Genomic DNA, 18870 nt, shown 5'->3' on the forward strand with positions numbered 1-18870 from the left:
GGCATGGGGAGACGCGAGGCTAGTGGTTTGAACTGATGGGGTTCTTCTGCAGCTTGAAATTGACATTGAGGCTCGGCATGTTGATGTGAACTATCGGGCTTTGTGACCGGTTGTATCGTGATAATGTTCTGGACGACAATGGAAACTGCATCATGGGCTGTGATTGCGGCGAATTCACTTGGGTATGTACACGCGCGCTTCGTATCACAGCAACGGTCATATACAACACCAAGCAAAAATGATAGGAAGTGATCCAATGGTGGGTCCAAGCGTACATACTCCCAGACCTCCATGTCGCCAAGCCCGGCTGAAGCTACGAAAGAGTAGCATGTCTTGCGTATGCTTGTGACGACTCGTACAGGTCGAAGAGGATCATGCAGGGCATGGGTATGGGTCAAGGATAGGAGGACGAACACCATGTTTCTGTTTCGTTTCCATCATCGACATCGTGATCTAGAGACCCCAGGGAGGCTAAGGAGCTGCAGATATAAAGTCAGTGGTCGGTAGCAGTCTAAGTCTCCATCGCCATCGCTTTCCTTCTTTACATTAGTTCACGAGTTCACTAAGCGACTGCCTATCATGAAGCTTACCGCCCTTATCAGTGTCGCCTTCTTGGCTCAGAGCTCTTTCGCACACCCAGGCGAAAGTGCTGCACAGCATGCGCGAGACGCTGCTGAGCGAAGAGCCTACTTGGCAAATAACAAGCGGTCTCTTTCACACTGCGATGATACACTCAAGGCGCGTGGTAACGATATCACTATGCACGCTCGTCGCAGCGCCATGGTGGAAAAGCTTCGAGCTAAGCGGGCCATCGCCCAAGGTACGTTTGTTCCCGAGAAAAGTCCCTAGACTGGAAGCTGATGTATTGAGCAGACAAACCATACCTGCGCATCCGTGACCTTGATACTGTGCTCGCTACCGATCACAAGTCGAACATGACTGGCGTCACTGCCAACACCGATCCCGCCACTCTCTTTGCAGGAAACAACTCCTGCATTCTTACACCTGAGGTCACACAAGGTCCTTACTGGGTTGAAGGCGAGCTTGTGCGAGAAGACGTTACCGAAAACCAAGAGGGCATCCCTATGACGTTGGACATCCAGATCATCGATGTGAACACATGTGAACCTGTTCCCCAGGCTTACCTCGAGATGTGGCACTGCAACGCCACTGGTGTGTACTCTGGTGTTGTGGCTCAAGGTAACGGGGTTGGTGAAGATGACGAGTCAAACTTGCAGAACACTGCATTGCGTGGCATCCAGCAGAGCGACGAAAACGGTGTTGTTGTGTTTCAGACCATCTTCCCAGGACATTACACCGGCCGTGCTGTAAGTCCTCGCCATTCCGCGTGATCTTCTTCTTGCATAATTCATACCAACTAACGACTGTATTGTAGACGCATATCCACGTCATGTCCAGACTCAACGCAACCGTAAACGCCAACTCGACCCTCTCAGGCGGCCACATCACACACGTGGGACAGATGTTCTTCGACCAGGACCTTATCACACTCGCCGACACGGTAGAACCCTATGCTAGCAACGAACAGGAAGTCACTTCGAACTCGGATGACTCTATCCTCGCTGAAGAAGCTGAGGATGTTGATCCATTCGTGGAGTACGTCATGCTGGGCGATGACATCTCTGAGGGTCTGTTTGGCTGGTTGGCGTTCGGCATGGACTCGACCAACTCTTACAATATCACCCCCGCGGCATACTGGACTGAAGAGGGAGGTGTTGAGAACGAGAATTCTGGTGGTATGGGCGGCGGTCCTGGCGGTGCTCCAAATGGTACTATGCCTTCTGGTACCGTTATGCCTACGGGAGCCATGCCTTCAGGAAATGCTGTAGAGTCAGGCATGAGTACCACGGTTGTCTCGTCACTGAGTACCGCTGTTGCTTCATCAGCCGCGTCCTCAGTTGCCAGTGAGATCACCCCTGGCGCCGCTGGAGTTACTATGCCTTCTGACGCTCCTCAGGGTGGACATGGACGTGGTAAGGGTCACCAAAACCATGCCAACGAAGAGGAGCAGCGGAACCGACATAACACCCATGTTCAAGGACAGTACTAACAGCTTCTCTTTCCAAAGCAATGTGTAGGTGACCAGAGGACGTGTAGAGACACCATTATTGTAGAACTGCATAACTAGTTAGCGGGAGTGCTAAGGAGGACGCAGCAGTTTTGAGGATTAGGGGGAGCCAACTTTGACACACTCGTTTGAGGGAGCATTTATTTACCTGTATATCATATCGAATCAACCGGACTCATGCTCCGACATCCGCATTTCCATATCACACCTGTCCATATTGTCGCTTCGTGTAACGGTCGATTGGAGGCCTAGTCGTGGGTGTTGACGTGATCGTATTCTTCGAAGGTTCCCATGCATTATCAGCTCTCCGTCTTGTCCTGCGCTTCTTAGTTCTCAAGCGCTTTCAGCCCATCCACCAATGCGCCGAAGCTCTTAACCCTAACATGTTTCTTGGGTTCGTCTTCTTTCCCTGCCTCTTTGGCCGTCTGTCCCATGCTCTTCTCCATTTCAGCATCTAACTGTCTTTGTACCTGCTCGCGATCCAAAACCTTCCTCGCTTCTTCAAACCCCCCAATATCCCTCACCCTCTTGAACCCTAGCTCCTTCAGTTTCTCCAATGCAATGTTTGAGCGTCTACCACTGCGACAATACAGTGTGACTGCATCATCCTTCCCCACAACTATGCCTTTTGCAGCGTATATTTCGGGTAACTGATCGATGATTTGGTACTCGATGTTTACGGTAGGTGCGATGTCGGAGGTGAGGTAGCCGGTGGAGAACTCACTGGGGGAGCGTACATCGACTAGGAGTTCTTGTGTTGACATCGTGAGTATGTGCGAGCGCATATGTGGACGAGTAGGGAAGTGTTGCAGATGGGCGGGCGGTTGTGCGACGCGATGGTGGCATAGAGGGGTAGCACATTGGTTCCGATCGCTAGCTTTAACCCCGCATGGAAATCTCACCCCGAAGGCAAGAGCCCAGCCCTCTGTGATCATCCTAGATAGAACCCATATGTCCCTAAATGGTACTATAAGAAATTTATCTGAGGTATCTATGGTATGTTTCGTCACTGGAGTCACAAGATACAGCAAAATCCATTCCTCTACCTCGATTGTTCGTTACAACTTATCCGGCACGGGCTCCTTGATAGGACTCTTCCGTTTGATAAACACTAAAATCATTCACAACTTGCATGTATGGCTGTGGACGGGCGATCTTTGAGTTGAAGAATTTTTTTCATTCAGAGGAGAGCTGCCAGTCCGATGGACCACTCTACATGTGGTTCTATGAGTACAAAAACACCTTTTGTCTTCCAATGCTCATTCTTGTAACGCTTTTTTAGCGCTCGATCGCAGCAACACACCGTTTGCCGTGACAGCGACCTCTTTCCTCTTCCCAACGCCAAAGAACCGGCTGACGCAGGCTTGGAGAAGCCTCAGTAGCTATGCAAAAGGTATCAAATGTTGTGCAGATATCTGTAAGCTGCCGTCGCAAAATATGAATGTGCCTCCCAGAAAGGAAATCGCTGAAGTGGTATAGAACAAACAAAAGAGACTCCGGCATTGGTATCGTAAGTGTCCGTGACGTAAAGGGCAAGAACAGATGCAGTAAAAACGCAAACATTAAGGTATGTCGGGCAAGTCGCCATCCAGAGGCGTTTGATGAAGAAGGGCGCAATGAAGCGCAGTATACATGTCTATGAACCCTTCAGGTTCGCGGTGGAGAAGTTGAAGTTCAGAAACTCGAACTTATCTTTCGAATTGGTTCGGCTTTCTGCCGAAAAGGTGCTTTGCGCACTGTTGTCAATAGATGGTGAGCCTCTTACGGAGTGCTGTGCCTCTCGCGGTTCGAGAAGCAGCGATCGACGGTAATAGCTTTGGACATTGGCCTGATCGCTTGCGTGCATTCGCTGGATCTGGCTCTCCATCCATTCCTGCATCTCTGGGATGGCAGCTAGCCGGTAAGGAACTTGGAATGATTGAAGCTGACCAATGATCTTGGCTGTCTTCATGTGTTTGTCGAAGTTGATGACAGAGACGCTGTCAGAACCAGAGTCACCAGGAAGCTGTCGCGTGGTGCCGTTTCCGACATCAATAAAAGTAAGATCGGTAAGATAGATGCCGACGAACGGAATGCATGGCGCGATGTGGTTCTGCAGACGCTGTCGGAGCACCGCATAGTTGCGTCCCACGTCGGTAATCGCTTTGAGTTCGTCTAAACGAGTCTTGGTCTTTGCAGATACAAGCTCCCAGGTACGCTTGAGACGCATGACCATGGAAGAGTTGAGCGAGCAGATGATGGCCATTAATGAGTCGTAGTTGTTGAGCTCCAAGCACTTCGCCGCAACCTTGACCCATTGTTTGATAACGACTGCGCGTTTCTTTGCATCCTCAAGCTGCAAAATGGTATCGGCAACCAAGTTTGCCAGGTCGGTCGAGAGAGTTGACATCGCTTTGACGTTGCGAGCCTTGGAATCTTTCTTCTTTGTCCATTCCAAGGCAAGGAGCTCTTCGGGCTGAATGGCACAGAAGAGCCTCGACTCGATAATGGTGAACTGTCTGGCAAGCTCTAGAGGATCGAAGTCCAGGATGCTGCACTGCGTTCTGCCCTCTTTACTACCTCGCAAGGCGTTAAGTTGGCTCTTGGTTACAATTGGTGACGGAACGTTGCTATCAGCAAGGGTGAAAGCTGAGTTTGAAGCACCCGTCTTGCTGATTGAAGACACCAAGCGAGGTACAAGAGCTCCGGCCCTTACTTCTGTCACCTTGGAAGTCAGTTCGGCGAGTCTTTTGCCAGCAGCAGGCATGGCTGCACGGAGCTTTCCAGTTGCAAACGCAAGGATCACGCCCAGAGCAGCAGAGTCACTCTCGCCACACCAATGGCTTTCTAGCCAACCCTTGAAGACATTATAGACACGGAGACGGACCGGAACTCCAACTGTCTGACTGCTGCCGATGTAGTCAAAACGGTCGATAAGGCACTGCGCCAGATCGAGCGGTGTTGTGAAGAGACGGAAAGTAAGATAGAAGGCGTTGACGAAGATGACGTCTGGAGTAGACTCGAAAGTGGTCAGCTGCTCTACGAGCGCTGGAAGGGAACCGCCAGAGATTTGACCTTCCTTGTTATAGATCAATTCATGCACGTAGGTAGTCTCCAACAAGTGCTCTTCGCCAGCAGCGACATCCTCGCTTGCTAAAGATCGAAGCTCGGAGGAACTGCCGAAACTGCTGATTAAAGTCTGGCAACTCTCCTTCTTCGTAGGCGAATGATCTGGGGTAGTAGCACGTGTCGACGTGTGCGAAAGAATGCTTCCAGAATCACCTTGGGCACTGAAGTAGGTGCTGCTTCCGTCATTCACAGAAACGTAGATGCTATCAGTTTTAGTAGAACCGGCGAAACTTTCCTGGGCCGTGCTTATGGGACTCTCGACGGAGTCAGATGCGTGAGGCGGAGGTAGTGACGGAGTTGGTACCGCATTGAGAGGAGGCAACGATGATCGGGACGATCTGAACGACACGGCAGTTGGGCTCTCGACAATGACGGACTGGGTCGATGGTTGAAGGCTGAGTCTGTTGGTATCGAGAGGTGAGGGTTGCGGCACCTCAGGAAGTGGCTTCGATTCTGAGATGACTAGTGGTGGAGGCATCTCACGTTGCTCAATTGGCGTAGCGGGTAGTGGTTTGTTCGTCTCTAGAACGGTATCCGTAGGCTTCGGCGAGGCGGACCTAACCGTGGACACTTGGTTCTCCGTATCGGGCTCGTTGAACATCGTTTCTGACAGCCCTAGACCAGCAGGCTCAGCTTCAAACTCGAAGTCACCAATCCTCTCAATCACTACTCTAGCTTTGGTGACACAGTCACCAGCAGAGCGAACACAGCTTGTGGCAGCAGCGACGATCTGCTTCCCTGCCTCGGGCGCTACCACCTCTTCAACATCAGTGTCGGCATTCACGAACATGTCCTTGGTCGCTTGCACTAGGTCGGTCAAACGGGTATACATGGTATCTCGTGCTTCTTCCAGCTGTTCGGATCTTCGCGAGTCTCGTTCCCATACTTCTTCGACGACTTTGAGTAGTTGGCGACACGCAACAACGGAGTGTTGGGTAATCTGGGCGAGCTCTTCAGAAGACCGTGATTGGAGGTGCAGCCCGATGAAAGAACCAATGTAGCCCAAGAAAGCGTCGTGTGCGGCGTTCAGCTTCTCGGTGGCTAAGTTTCCTTTACGTGCACTTGCTGATTTACCGGTGTACGACAATCGGTGCGTCACGGAAATACGTTTCGACTGGACTGATGAGCGCGAAGGCAGTACCGGTGATTGAAGAGAGTCTGGCTCTGAAGGCAAAGAAAAGGCAACCGATAGGCGGTTCAGGTTTCGTGAGGGGTGTGCGGTTGCGCTGTACCAGTCGTCGTGTGCAGACGGTGTACCTTGTGTGACTGGAGAGTCGCAGCCGTTCGCTAGAAGTCTGTTCTCGCCAGCAGGAGCTGATGTTTCTGTTGGTTCCACAGCAGCGTCGGCTGAGTCGGACGGCGGGGTGAGTGGTCGATGACTACTTGCGTCGCCAAGCTCGAAAAGCGACAGCGCCACCGCGTCCGTTGTCCAGATGTCGAGGAACCGGACGGCCCGGGTGACCAGCTTAAATGATTTGAAAACAAGCTCGTCCATGTGCTCGAACACGGGAACCTGGAGTTCGTTCGATTGCAAGGCCTCTTGCAAGGTCTTGGCTGTTTTGACTAGTGTGGACAAATCTCCCAAGAGAGCTTTCCGCATACGCCGTAAGCTTACATGGGTGAGGATGAGGCGTGAGTCTTTCTGCAAGCATTCAGTCCTTTCCTGATAGAAGTTAGTGAATGAGCTAGAAACACGCTTCGTCTACGCCGTTACTGAATTCACTTACGAGAAACAGGCGCACGCCAACAATCATGCCCTTTACATAATCTTGTCTCGAAAATGCACCGAGATCGCCATTCTCTCCATCGCGCACCAAATCCCAGAGATACGTTAACGCGGTCAACAGGTTCCGGATTATTGGATTGTCATAAGGTTCGCAGTAATTGGTGGGCAGCCACCCGCGGGCCCCTGAAGCTAAGAGTGTACCATCAGCCCAACCATTAGGATGAACGGAATGAACAAGGATAACGTCGCCTTGGTTGATGGCGACGGTGATGGAAGATTCGTCGGTCGACGAGGATACCGTTGAGCTTGGGCTGTAATGGTAAAATGCGCGGAGGTAGTTGTGGAAGACGGGTTGAGGATGCTGCTGCTCCTGCTGCTGTTGAGCCATAGCCTCGCTGGAAGTCTTGGGTGTTAGAGGAGGCGATATCTGTGATTGCGACCGGCTCGATAGAGTTCCTCTTGAGGACGACTGCCTGCTGTGACCGAAAACGCCCCGGCCGACACGCGATCGCGACCTTCTTGGTGACTTCTGAATGTTCAGTGGCGCTACTAGTGCGCTCGATCGCTTATCCATCTCTTCTTGCTCGGGAACGAATGACGCCATGTCGGTATCCATGACGGTATCCATGACAAGTACGTGAAGCGGATGAGATGTTGAAGTGAGATGCTCCTTGTAGTCGTCTAGCTGGACGTTGCACTTCGGCTAGCACACGTCCCAAGCATCTGGTAGTCGCCCAGGTAGATTGATAGAAAGGTAAGATAGGTTGGTCAATCGCACACGATTAAGATTATGTGTGATAATTGAAGTCTATGTTGAAAGGTCGTACTGTTTCCATGTTAACGGATAAGATGCGACAAACGGAGCCTGACGTACCCGATGGCTAGCGCACGGTAATGTGAATGCTAGATAGTGAAGCAAGTGACTGATGCTGCAGTGAATGCAATTACCCGATGTGGATTCGAGGCCGACGAATTGGCCTGTCGTCGTGGTGTTTGTCGTGAAACGCAGTACTGGATTCGCTGACGCTGGGACGAGCGCCGTTTCCGTTACACAAAGACGGTAGCAAGGTAGAAGCTCAGACACCGTCTGTCTCTCGTGGACGTATGCAGGTGTTTGAGAGTGAAAGCTCTAGAGCTAACTTGAACGAGGGGCTGCAGCTGGGGAAGGACCGCTGTCTTGTAATGGCGATAGCAGAGCAGGATGGACCTAGAGGCTTGCAAGGGTCGTGCTTGCCTCTGCAGGGGAGCGTGGGGTTCCTTCCAACGGTTCGTGAGGTAGTCGCGGCCCAAGCGAGGGAAAGAGCGACCAAAAAGAAAACAGACGCTGCCAGCAGAGGGTTAGAGGATGGCGACCAAGATGCAATGGAACGGCGCAACATTGCCTTTCTCCACAGTGGACGGATGGTCCTGTTATTATCACATCCCGATGGAGGATCCTACCGCCCACCTACTCGAGAAAAGCTTCGTGTGAACAGGACAGGGGCCTTCTGTCAGGCGTTGCAGGGGGGTTGAGCCAGGGCTAACGGAGCGTTGGCGCATGTGGGATGCGGCCTGCTCCCAACCTCGACTATAGCCCGCAAGCATCCTTAATCGCGACGGCGAGACCGTGCTGGCGAGCGAGGCCAGGACTTGTCCCCGGCATTTCTCCCTTGCCCGGTCCCTATGTTGAGGTACCGTGCACGCACTGACTGCATTCACCCAGCCGATCCACCCATGGCCTTCGACGGGAAGAGCCAACAGTACGCATCGCATCCATTGTCGGCGGTGACTGGCAGAAGGTGAAAGACAATCTTTGTCGATGCCATCACATCACCACTCAGTAGGCATAAACCCCCATGTTGGTTGCGCTCAAAGCATAACAACATACCGTCGCCTGCATCAAGACCCGCAGAGCACACGCACACGCGCGGACGCGAGCCAGGACCTGCAGCATCAGGCTTGTCGACCCACTGCGAACCTTCTCCCCGGTCGCAGACTCGATGTCTGGATGCAGCAAAGATCACCCCTCTGCTCGCGCCGTCTCTAACTTGTCTTGGCACCTTCCGCCGGCTCATCTTCCCCGGCTCAAGTGCACTGCTCCCAATCATCCTAGCCCAAATTTCTTCTGCAGAGCCCGCAGTCCGTCCTATTGGCCGTATGCACAAATATCAAGATATTGCTGTCCGTACGGCTGCACCACTGCAAGCCTCCGTTTAGAATCCCCCGAACGGTCGGAACTGAGGAAGAGTCAATCGGGCCTATGCCGTCTAGTATCAGTTTGCCATCTCCAACCACACAAGAACCGAATTGCCATGCAATAATGCCCAGCGGCCGCAAACGTCATTTTCGATATGGGACTCATCCCCCGGCAGTTGTAGGATCGAAGCGACGACCCGCCTCGTCCCCACTAAGAGCAATAGATCTGCGCCTGTGACGACTTTAAGCAGCATGCACATAAAGACGGCGACTTGACGACAACATCCCTACCGAGTATCACATGCCGGTTTCAAGGTGTTAGACTGGCAAGAACATATCCTTGCTGCTGTTCTCATCAACGCCTTAACCAGCACCACATATACCACCTGTTCACCTTTTCCATCAGAAAACGATCAGCACAAGTCGGATTTCGGCTAGCAGTACTACGGATAATATCAAACACTAAACTATCCCTCTGCACGACTACACTCGACGCTCAATGATGCAACATGGACAATGCTGGAAATACATAGTATTTCAGAACTGCTTCGTTTTAATTATTGCTCTCAGTAAGTCGTACACCGTGGCTCGAAACAGAGTTCAAGTATACTACTTTCCGTGGTGTCAGTATGATACAAAACGTCTGGTGTGCGCTCTTCGAAGACCACGGCGAGGCGTCCTAGTCTTGAACTAAACCCCCACTACGGGATTGACCGTATTGACGCTCCCCACTGTTGAGCGACTGTTTTATCGAGCATCCTACGGCTGGACCCGGCCAGATACATTCCTCGAGCATCTCCGCATCGTCACAGTTGAGATGCGCTCAATCCCGACGTCGATCACCTGGTGAAAACTTCATTCGAACTGTCTACCCCTGTTGGCACATTGAGATATGGCACGCTCCCTACTTCAATGCCGAAAGAGGCTCCGATCTGCATCTTCGCTTTCCCAATCGGGGTGCACGCGGGCCGTGAACTCTCCTCCCGCGGTACGGCTGAGCGTTGTTTCGTTTTTCCAATATCAAGATCCTAATCGTCCGGTCACTATGGTCTTTTGCAATCTGGTACTGTAAAGTTATCACATGCGCATTCATTCCGGAGACGACTGAAGAGCGACGCTGAGCGAATAAGAGCGGGCAAAACTCTTTGGGGCTTGCTGTCACAACAAAAATAGGTTCGGGACTGACAATCGCCAAGCGACTATCGAATTCGGCGAAGCGAAAACACTGCCTACTCCCTTTAGCCAGGCAACTTGGTGATACAAGATCCCAAGACCGACGCCACTCAGAGCAGCGCTGTCTTTCGGTTGACGACACTCCCGTTCGCGGCGGACCCTGTCAGAGTTTGTGCGATGTTCAAATGACAGCGGATGCCAATCATGTCGGTCCGTACATCCCCGAGTCAAGTTGCATTATTGAGTACACGAACGTGATTAGCCTCTAAACTATGTCAACACAAGGGGCACTGTTGTTGATCATCATTCTGGAAATTCCCCATTGTCGCACGAGACCTAAATAGAGGTCTAGGTCAACAGATCGACATTGCAGGCCACCTTACCTCATCTTCAACCGCAAGTAGTCCATAGTGCAGACGCTTTTGTTGTGTAAACAATTTCGAAATCCTGTTAACGGTGATAGCGTGAAGACGGCGCATACAAGTGTTTCATCGTTCTGACGCCTCCAAAGTAGTTCGCTCACTTGGAGGTACTTAACAAACATCTCGGCCCTTTTCTGTCTAAATCCCATCACAAACAGGCCATTAAGCAACCTCCCGCACAGGAAGCTAGGAGCTGTAGCTTGGCCATGAAAGTTACCAACTTCCCGACCGCGGGGATACGTTAGCTGCCGGCAGCCAGCCAGCTTTTCACTGCTGCGCAATGTGCGGGTGCTGAGACTAGCGTCGATAATGTAATTCCAGAACGACGTCATGGTAAACATGATGGTACAGTTGCCGACAACCTTGTTTGCATTAGATATCAGTGCATTTCTACAGATGCGCTGCAAACATCCCACCAGCCTCCACGCCCAGGCCACAATCCACACGCGAGAGCCAACGCCGACCCAGCATCGCGGTACGCACGGTGGATCTATTGCAGAACGGACATCACTCCGATGCACTATTACCGAGGCTCGGCTACCAATGACCGTCCCAAAAGGCAGCTGGAAGTCATGTGAACGAAGAAGAATGCGCATCTGCGGCGTGGTATAGACGAACACGATGCGGCGCAGCTCTGGGTCGCGATGAGACGAGCGATGGATGCGACCATTTGCCGCGTCTGCACAAACTTTGATCAATATCCCGAGTTATCTCGTGGTACTGCCCACGTCTACGGCTGGCGGCGCAAAAGAGCTACTAAGCGGCGATTGACGGCTACTTCGTGCACAACTCGGTCTCTTCTGACGTCTGCTTCGAGCAATGTATGCCATAAGAAGTACACACAGCGCTACAGGAAAAGGCATTGCCAAGGTCCTGGAAACCGAGTGGAACCAGGATGTTGAGCGTGAGCAAGTACGAGTCGTCAGCCTCAGCATCTAACCAGTTTGCACATCCCTTGCAGTTGTCCACGAATCTCATCGCTTCTTCCGCTTGCGCGCGTATAGCTTGTACGACCCCAGTCGCGATGATTGCTACCGACGTATCGATATTCAACCATGACGCACGATTAGAGATCGATTGTGTTCGCAGAAGATTGCGTTCAACTCGAATAGTATGTCCTCTCCAAGGATTGAATGTGTTTTTGGTGTTGGCTGCACGTGAGAATGCGCGAGTACGGACTTGACTCGGGATTGGAAAACATGTAAAGCAATACGCCTCAAGGAAGCAAAAGAACTCTTTAGCATGGAGCCATGTGGCGTTTTTCTTCAACAACGTTGAGGAGCAAAATGTGATTCCTGCAGGATCTCAGCTCCGCTGCTGCAATGGAATTCTGCCTGCGGCGTAGTCCGCGGAGTACGCTTCATCTCCCTAAGGGGTTATTGGTACGCCACATCTGCATACGAGGAGAATGAGGCATGGAAACTGGGAACCTTGATCAGCGCTTTGCAACTTGGACCCATATGGCGAAACGCTACACAGGGCCATGAGCATGCGAATCTGTCCCATTTCACAGAGATGGGGCTGCTTGCGTCTGCATCTTCGTATATGCGCTTGCAAGGTTCCATCCATCGATGATCGAGCCGCAAACCCACTTTGTAACAAACAATCACACTTATGGTTTTCTCCAATGCTGCGCCATTTGGTAGCTTGAAATCATCGCACGGGTATCAATCATCCAAGCTGCTAATGTGCAACAGTAAAACTCGCCAACCCTAGCTCCTCTCCACTAGCTAATAACCTTCATCAGATATCGTATCGCTATCGTGCAAACACGAGTTCTCCATTAGCTATAATCCACATACCAGGACCCCCGTCTCACCATCCCCCATACAGCAGCTCACAGGCTCAGTATCCGGTACATCCGCCTCATGCCTATTCGCGGAAAAAGCTACAATATCCCTGTCATGTCTTCATTAACGACCTCCGCTTCAAATCTCGTCTGGCCATAAACACAAGCAAGGTACCCACATGTAGTAAAGTAAGGTGCGTAAGGAAAGCTGGCATCAGATCACACTGGAGGTGTATGAGGCATGTCTCACATTCTTCATTTTTCTTTACTGCTTACTGCAATAAGTAAGTCGGCGGAGAGATGTTGAACGCTGCTATTGGAATCCCAGTAAGATATTACAGTCTTGGAGATTGGAGTGTGGTATTGCGATGTGTGGTATTGCGATAATGGTGGTGGTGAAGGTTTACTAGCTGCGTCGGGTTCGATATATGGTCTCGGGAAGGTCAGACATGGGATCTTGGAATGGAAATCTTGGTAGGTAACGTGCGCACGTGTCGGACACGAGAAAAAAAAAAAGACTACCGAGAGATCAACGGCATTAGCTTTGTTTTGCGACAAGAACGGCGGAAAGGCAACCTCTAGATCCTGGGCTTATGCACAATGCTCTGCTTTTGGATCAACAAGCATTATCGTTTTCTAATCCGATACGCAAAAGAATGTTTTCACACGCGACATAGACATTCGGAAGAAACGGCAGTCCTTAACGTTCTCGACCAAGATCTACTCACACACCAAAAATCGAAACCGTGTTGCTTCTGGCATGCGATGCAATGCAATGCCACGTGTGTTGTTAACTACTATGCACTCCAATGCCCAGTGGTATGACGAAAACTTTCTTCCATCAGCCCAGAAGCTCGACCACCTAGGGATTGCCGCCGTAAGGCTAGCTTGGAGATCCGATCCTGCGACCTAGGGTGGGATGATTGAATTGGAACCTCAAAAAAATGTTCTTGGGCGAATCACTAAGACAACACCAATGGACATGATGCTAGCGTACTCTTGTCTTTCACCCCATGGTAGGATACCTCTGGGCTCCCTTCACTCATTCCCAATTACGGCATATAGATATACTTTTCTCACGCCCCTCGTCTTGCTCCATCTTTCTCAATCCACCACATCGCATACACGAAACCTTACTTTACTTTTTCCTTCTCATTCTCTTGAGCTCTCCTTCGCCGATGTAGTAGTCTACCACTCTATCCAAAATACTCACGTAATCATCCTATTTTTCTATTTCTTGTTTACGACTCACAACCCCAGTACCCGTGTCCATTACCTCGCGCATGAATGCCGCGACTCACGTACACATGTATCTTTCATGCATGCATGATGCCTGTTTGGGGTGTGCATGCTTTGTCACGCCGTCTTCCTTGCTTCTTGGGCGCATATTCGAAGGATGGAAAGTTTCCATGGTGTTATGAGTGTTATTACTATACGGTAAGATAGGACGGGACACTTGGCCGTGACTAGTTTCGTCAGCTTGTTGTCAGCCTCACTGCGACAGATTGTTCGCTTGTTGTTGTGGAGTCGATTTGCCGGGATAGATGCGTGGACAGTGCAACCAGAGTGAGCCGAGAGAAGAGAGACCCATCCATGTCTTAACCACGTGTCGGTGCTTCCGGGAAGGCTGAAGAGCGGGTAAGCGTGTCTAGGATTACTTGTTCAGTAATTTGAGGGTTTTAAATTGTTGTTGTTGAGCTAACGTTTCATATTTGATAAGTCGTAAAGATACGTTACGCAACACTGGCATGGTAATGCCATGACCACCTTCTTCACATGCATACAGGTGTGTTTTCGCATCTGTGTGTTGCGCGGAAAGACACTGCTCCCAATCGCTTGCCGATTCACCTACCACCAAGACTACATGAATCAGTTGTTCGCACATCGTGGGTAGTGATCGACGCTGTCACGCGCATTGCTGCCCTATAGCCTGTCCACGACACGGTCTTGCTGAAGTGATTCACTCGGTCGCCCAAGTATAGTTGCACTGAATTTTTTCAGCGAGCGTGCACACCTTGGTACTGCAGTCTCGACTCAATTTGGATGGCTTGGATGGCGACGTGCGGCTCCGCCGGCACTCTAATCTCATCACAACCCTCCTCCGATGAGACCGTAAAACCGCCAGATCAACGATATGATGCCTTGCACAGACTATGATGACGCGCATGCTGACATGGCCCTTCGCATCGAGGCGTTCATGTGTGCTATCGAATATCTCTTGGGGTATTGCCTGTGTTGCTGTCACGCAACGCTGTTCGCGGGCCGAGGAACGGCCTTGACGGGCCTTCTTCAGGGCAGCTCCTTGTTCTAGGCTCGGCGATATCGAGTTTCCATGACTTGCATATGAGGGTATCTTATCCCTTGACTGTGAAAGGGTCCCTAGAAACATACATCGGAACTTTTTGCCGGTACACATGGGGTAGGTAAGGTCACGGGGACGATGTTCACCGCGTCTAGAGACCGGCGTAGTAGCTACATTCGTAAATACCTCGGATGCAAAGGAATGCCTATCTAGGTATAAACGATCGTCTTGATCGTGCTGAACGCGTTCAACTCGGATACAACAGTAAACATTGCCGAGCGATATGTGAATTGAATCGCGGATGTGTAGCGTGACTATGAAAGTTACGACTTGGGAACACCTTGTTCCATAGTCCTCCAGCTAACGCAACACAATGGAGTAGCATCTTGAACGAGGTATGATCCATAGTGACACTTATATGGGCATACGTGCTCAAAATGTCACTTTCGAGCATGGATCTTGGGGACTCACGGTCCATCCTTGCTATCATGGCACGTAAATCCGCAAAGTGAGATTTTGAGTCCAGAACCTGAACGAGGCACCCAGCAAGCGCCGCGTTCTTTCTGTTATGCCGCCGACATCCAAGATGACTTGTCAGCAATGCACTAGAAGTGTTGGAGTAATGCGCCGAGGCCGGTGTAGAACACGACCAGTTTCGTGCACGTCGTGAAAACAAGCGCCCATGTTGTCGATGGAGATATTGACGGACTTGACAACGAATATCGCCGCGGATAGCTCGTAGCTGGGTTCTGGGAGTTGCCCTTGTACAGCTTTTACTCCATTCGGAAGCTGACGTTTAAGAACAGCTATTGGAAAGGGCGTGGGTTCATTGCATATCCATCTCGTCGTCGTCATAGTCGGCTGTACCAGCGTAACCGTTTTCTGCCTCCTCTCGGTCTCGGTCTTTGCGTTGCTGTTCTCGCGATGCTGCAATCTTCCTGTTGACGGTTAGTACCAACCTTCTGATGCTATGCATGATACGCACCTCAACCCATCAATAACGCCAGTAATGAACGTCCTTCCTTCTCCTACCTCCATACCTCCCACACCATTCATTTTGAAACCACCTCCTGCATCCAGTACTTCTACACCGCTTCTGAGCTTGGCCATTCGTACTTCCCTCAGGCCTCTCAGCAGTTTCCGTACGTTGTCTGGCTCCTCGAAGTCGTCCGACGCTGTTTCGAGCAGCATTTCGCCCAGCTCAAGCCAGTGATATGGCAAGGCGTCTGGTGCTCCTCCTGCTGTCGAGTTGGGTAGGAACGGTGGGGAGATAGGAAGTGTATTGTTTGAGGGCTGCGGTGGTAGTCGGGGTGGCGGGGAGAAGGTCTCGGCGTATTCGATTTCGTGTTCGAGGATGGCATTGAGAGAGTGCGTGTTAAGCCATGGCGGTGGAAGTATGTTGGCGCGGCGCTGTCGCTTGAGCAGGAGAGCTAGCCACAGAGGAATGTCTGTTCGGTGCGGAGGAACGAGCGGTTCTATGGGTCCCTATGATTTATCAACATAAACAATCTATACACAATACACATACACAAGCAAGCATGGCGGGGTGGAGGGGCACACCTACGCCGAGAAGCTCCAATCCCTCAAGTCTCTGCCGCGGTATGACAGTGACGAGCTCCATCTCGCACAAGAACGCTATCTCGGGGGGCGTCAGCCCCGGCGGAAGAGGTAATGCCATGTTGCAACGCGTAATATCGGGGACTTCAAGTTGTTTGTCCAAGTTTTGAGATGCACGACGCGCCCGGACCGCGGTAAGCTAACTAAATCAGGATCACCCGCATCTTTCAAACTGTCCACTGACATTTGACACCATTCTTTCTCCTAGACTATTGCTTGGGCAGTCAACCAAAGAAGACTGATGCCTCTACTACTCGAGGCGTGGGCTTTGCCCAGCGCCATTGTATTCATTGTGTACATCACCACTATATGGTATGGAGAAGTGCTACATGAAGTTCCAAACCCTTACCTGGTATGTACCAGCAACATCGACGTGTTCTAATACTGACCGAATACGAGGATGAGTACTTCCATGTTCCCCAAGCCCAGAAGTACTGCAAAGGCGACTACTCATGGGATCCGAAGATCACCACTCCACCTGGCCTGTACGATCGCCTACAACACCTGCTGGCCGAACATGACTAATGATTGATCAAAGCTACTTGGTCTCCAAATTATCGAAACCATTATTGGGCTGCGAAACATCCTCCTTGCGCATTTTGAACGCCGAAGCTCTTTGTATCATCATGATTATGAGCTATGGTATTCTGCGTCTACTTCGAAAGCGTCAGAACCCAGGCAAGAGCTTGCAGGAGGACGAAAACATTGCAGAGCGCGACTCTGCTGTGAGAGACCCTACCTTCGTGGTTGACGTTCACTCCGCTCTTAACATTGCACTCTTCCCCCCTCTCTTCTTCTTCTCTGCGTTGTACTACACAGATGTGATGTCAACTCTGGCGGTACTATTCGCATATAGTGCATATCTGACGAGTTCGATGTCAAAGCGAACTATCGTGGGAATGATCAGTGCAGTAGCACTGGGAGTTTTTGCACTTCTGTTTCGACAAACCAACATCTTTTGGGTGGCTGTGTTCCCCGCTGGGCTTGCGGTCATCGACACACTGAAGAAAGACGCGCCGGCAACTATCTCAACAAGTTCAGACCTTAGGTCAGCTGTACAGACCAGTTGGAACGATGGTGCAATCTATGACAGTCATGTTCAAGACGCGGGTCTCCATGGTACGTCGCCTCGTATTCAGCTATCAGAGTCGATATTAATGTATTGCTAGATGTTGTCATGTTTCTGCTGTCTGTGGTGGTTGCAGCCATACGGAAACCTTTGGTCGTACTCAAGATCACCTTACCATATATCACCCTTCTATTTCTGTTCACTGGATTTGTAATCTGGAACGGCAGTGTTGTCCTTGGTAAGCGTAGAATACGTCTTTGTATGGACAAGAGCTAACATTGATAGGGGACAAATCAGCCCACACGGCTACTATTCATCTTCCTCAGATGCTCTACATCTGGCCTTACATTACGTTCTTCTCGGCACCACTATTAATTGGACCCCTGCTCAGACCTGCTGTCACTTTCTTACCGAGACGTCTCCGGATATTGTGCCATGAATATCTCAACATCTCTTACTACGGAATCCCGACAACTGCAACGACTGCGTTCTTCATAGCCGGCAGCTTCCTTGCAGTCCATTTCAATACCATCATTCACCCGTATACCTTGGCCGACAACCGACACTTTGTTTTCTACGTCTTCAAGGTGCTTCGACTATACCCCACGTTGAAGTACCTTGCAGTCCCAGTATACTATGTATGTGCATGGACTACTGTTCAAGCGCTTGCTTCACCACCACAGCCGGTCTCACCTGAGAAGGAGCAAACACCAATGGAGAAAAGTAAAGCCAGTCTTACAAAAGACAACGCTGATCGCCCTACTTGTCAGATAAGCTTCGTCATTGTGTGGCTAGTGACCACTGCGCTCTCACTCATTACTGCTCCACTAGTAGAGCCTCGTTATTTCATCATTCCATGGATAATCTGGCGGCTGCATGTACCCTGCAACCAAGCTGCAATGTCGAACAGCAGAGGGTTTGACGTACGTATGGTCTTGGAGACTGTTTGGCTGCTCGCTATTAATGCGGCTGTCTCGAATACTTTCTTGTATCGTACATTCACGTGGTCCAGTGAGCCTGGTAACTTGCAGAGGTTCATTTGGTAGAGCTGGAACTAGGACCATAGAGAGGCTGTCGAACGGTGAGCTCTAGTAGCAATACTAGTCCTTTGAAAATGTGAAACATGTGCAATCAAATGCAATGTTATTTTCATGATTTGCAAAGCCAACCACAAGGCACACTTCTACAGTGCTTAACGTCATCGTAGTAATTCCTGTCTCTCTTGTCTGCATCCACTTGGGTGGGCTCATACGGCTGGAATTCAAGAAGCTAGTTCTCAGACGAATGTATCATTTGATATGCTCTTGTTAACATATCCGCCTTTACACCTTCTGCTTACTCCAGATCAGTGTTTCCTTCTACCGTGGCTCACACCGATAAATCTAACGTATCCTGCTTCT

At 50.7% G+C, this 18870-nt stretch overlaps 5 protein-coding genes across 5 annotated transcripts; 2 read left to right on the top strand and 3 right to left on the bottom strand.

Annotated features, from left to right (window-relative positions):
* Positions 1 to 579: 579 nt before the first annotated feature.
* J4E82_001356 (uncharacterized protein) lies at positions 580 to 2071 on the top strand (the record flags this gene model as incomplete). The annotated part of the gene is made up of 3 exons (XM_051727671.1): positions 580 to 820; positions 874 to 1328; positions 1397 to 2071. The coding sequence occupies 3 exons, from the start codon at positions 580 to 582 to the stop codon at positions 2069 to 2071; spliced, it is 1371 nt and encodes a 456-aa protein (XP_051592516.1).
* A 344-nt stretch (positions 2072 to 2415) lies between these two features.
* J4E82_001357 (uncharacterized protein) lies at positions 2416 to 2874 on the bottom strand (the record flags this gene model as incomplete). The annotated part of the gene is made up of 1 exon (XM_051727672.1): positions 2416 to 2874. The coding sequence occupies one exon, from the start codon at positions 2872 to 2874 to the stop codon at positions 2416 to 2418; it is 459 nt and encodes a 152-aa protein (XP_051592517.1).
* Positions 2875 to 3725: 851 nt separating this feature from the next.
* J4E82_001358 (uncharacterized protein) lies at positions 3726 to 7539 on the bottom strand (the record flags this gene model as incomplete). Its single annotated transcript, XM_051727673.1, has 2 exons — positions 3726 to 6860; positions 6925 to 7539. The coding sequence occupies 2 exons, from the start codon at positions 7537 to 7539 to the stop codon at positions 3726 to 3728; spliced, it is 3750 nt and encodes a 1249-aa protein (XP_051592518.1).
* An 8071-nt stretch (positions 7540 to 15610) lies between these two features.
* On the bottom strand, positions 15611 to 16462 carry PSF2 (DNA replication protein psf2; the record flags this gene model as incomplete). Its single annotated transcript, XM_051727674.1, has 3 exons — positions 15611 to 15722; positions 15770 to 16269; positions 16313 to 16462. The coding sequence occupies 3 exons, from the start codon at positions 16460 to 16462 to the stop codon at positions 15611 to 15613; spliced, it is 762 nt and encodes a 253-aa protein (XP_051592519.1).
* Positions 16463 to 16642: 180 nt separating this feature from the next.
* On the top strand, positions 16643 to 18516 carry J4E82_001360 (uncharacterized protein; the record flags this gene model as incomplete). The annotated part of the gene is made up of 5 exons (XM_051727675.1): positions 16643 to 16753; positions 16801 to 16886; positions 16940 to 17520; positions 17571 to 17708; positions 17756 to 18516. The coding sequence occupies 5 exons, from the start codon at positions 16643 to 16645 to the stop codon at positions 18514 to 18516; spliced, it is 1677 nt and encodes a 558-aa protein (XP_051592520.1).
* Between the last annotated feature and the right edge of the window lie 354 nt (positions 18517 to 18870).

The sequence above is a fragment of the Alternaria postmessia genome, assembly GCF_024291825.1.
Source record: "Alternaria postmessia strain BMP 2775 chromosome Unknown scaffold_5, whole genome shotgun sequence".
NCBI classification, from domain to species: Eukaryota; Fungi; Ascomycota; class Dothideomycetes; order Pleosporales; family Pleosporaceae; genus Alternaria; species Alternaria postmessia.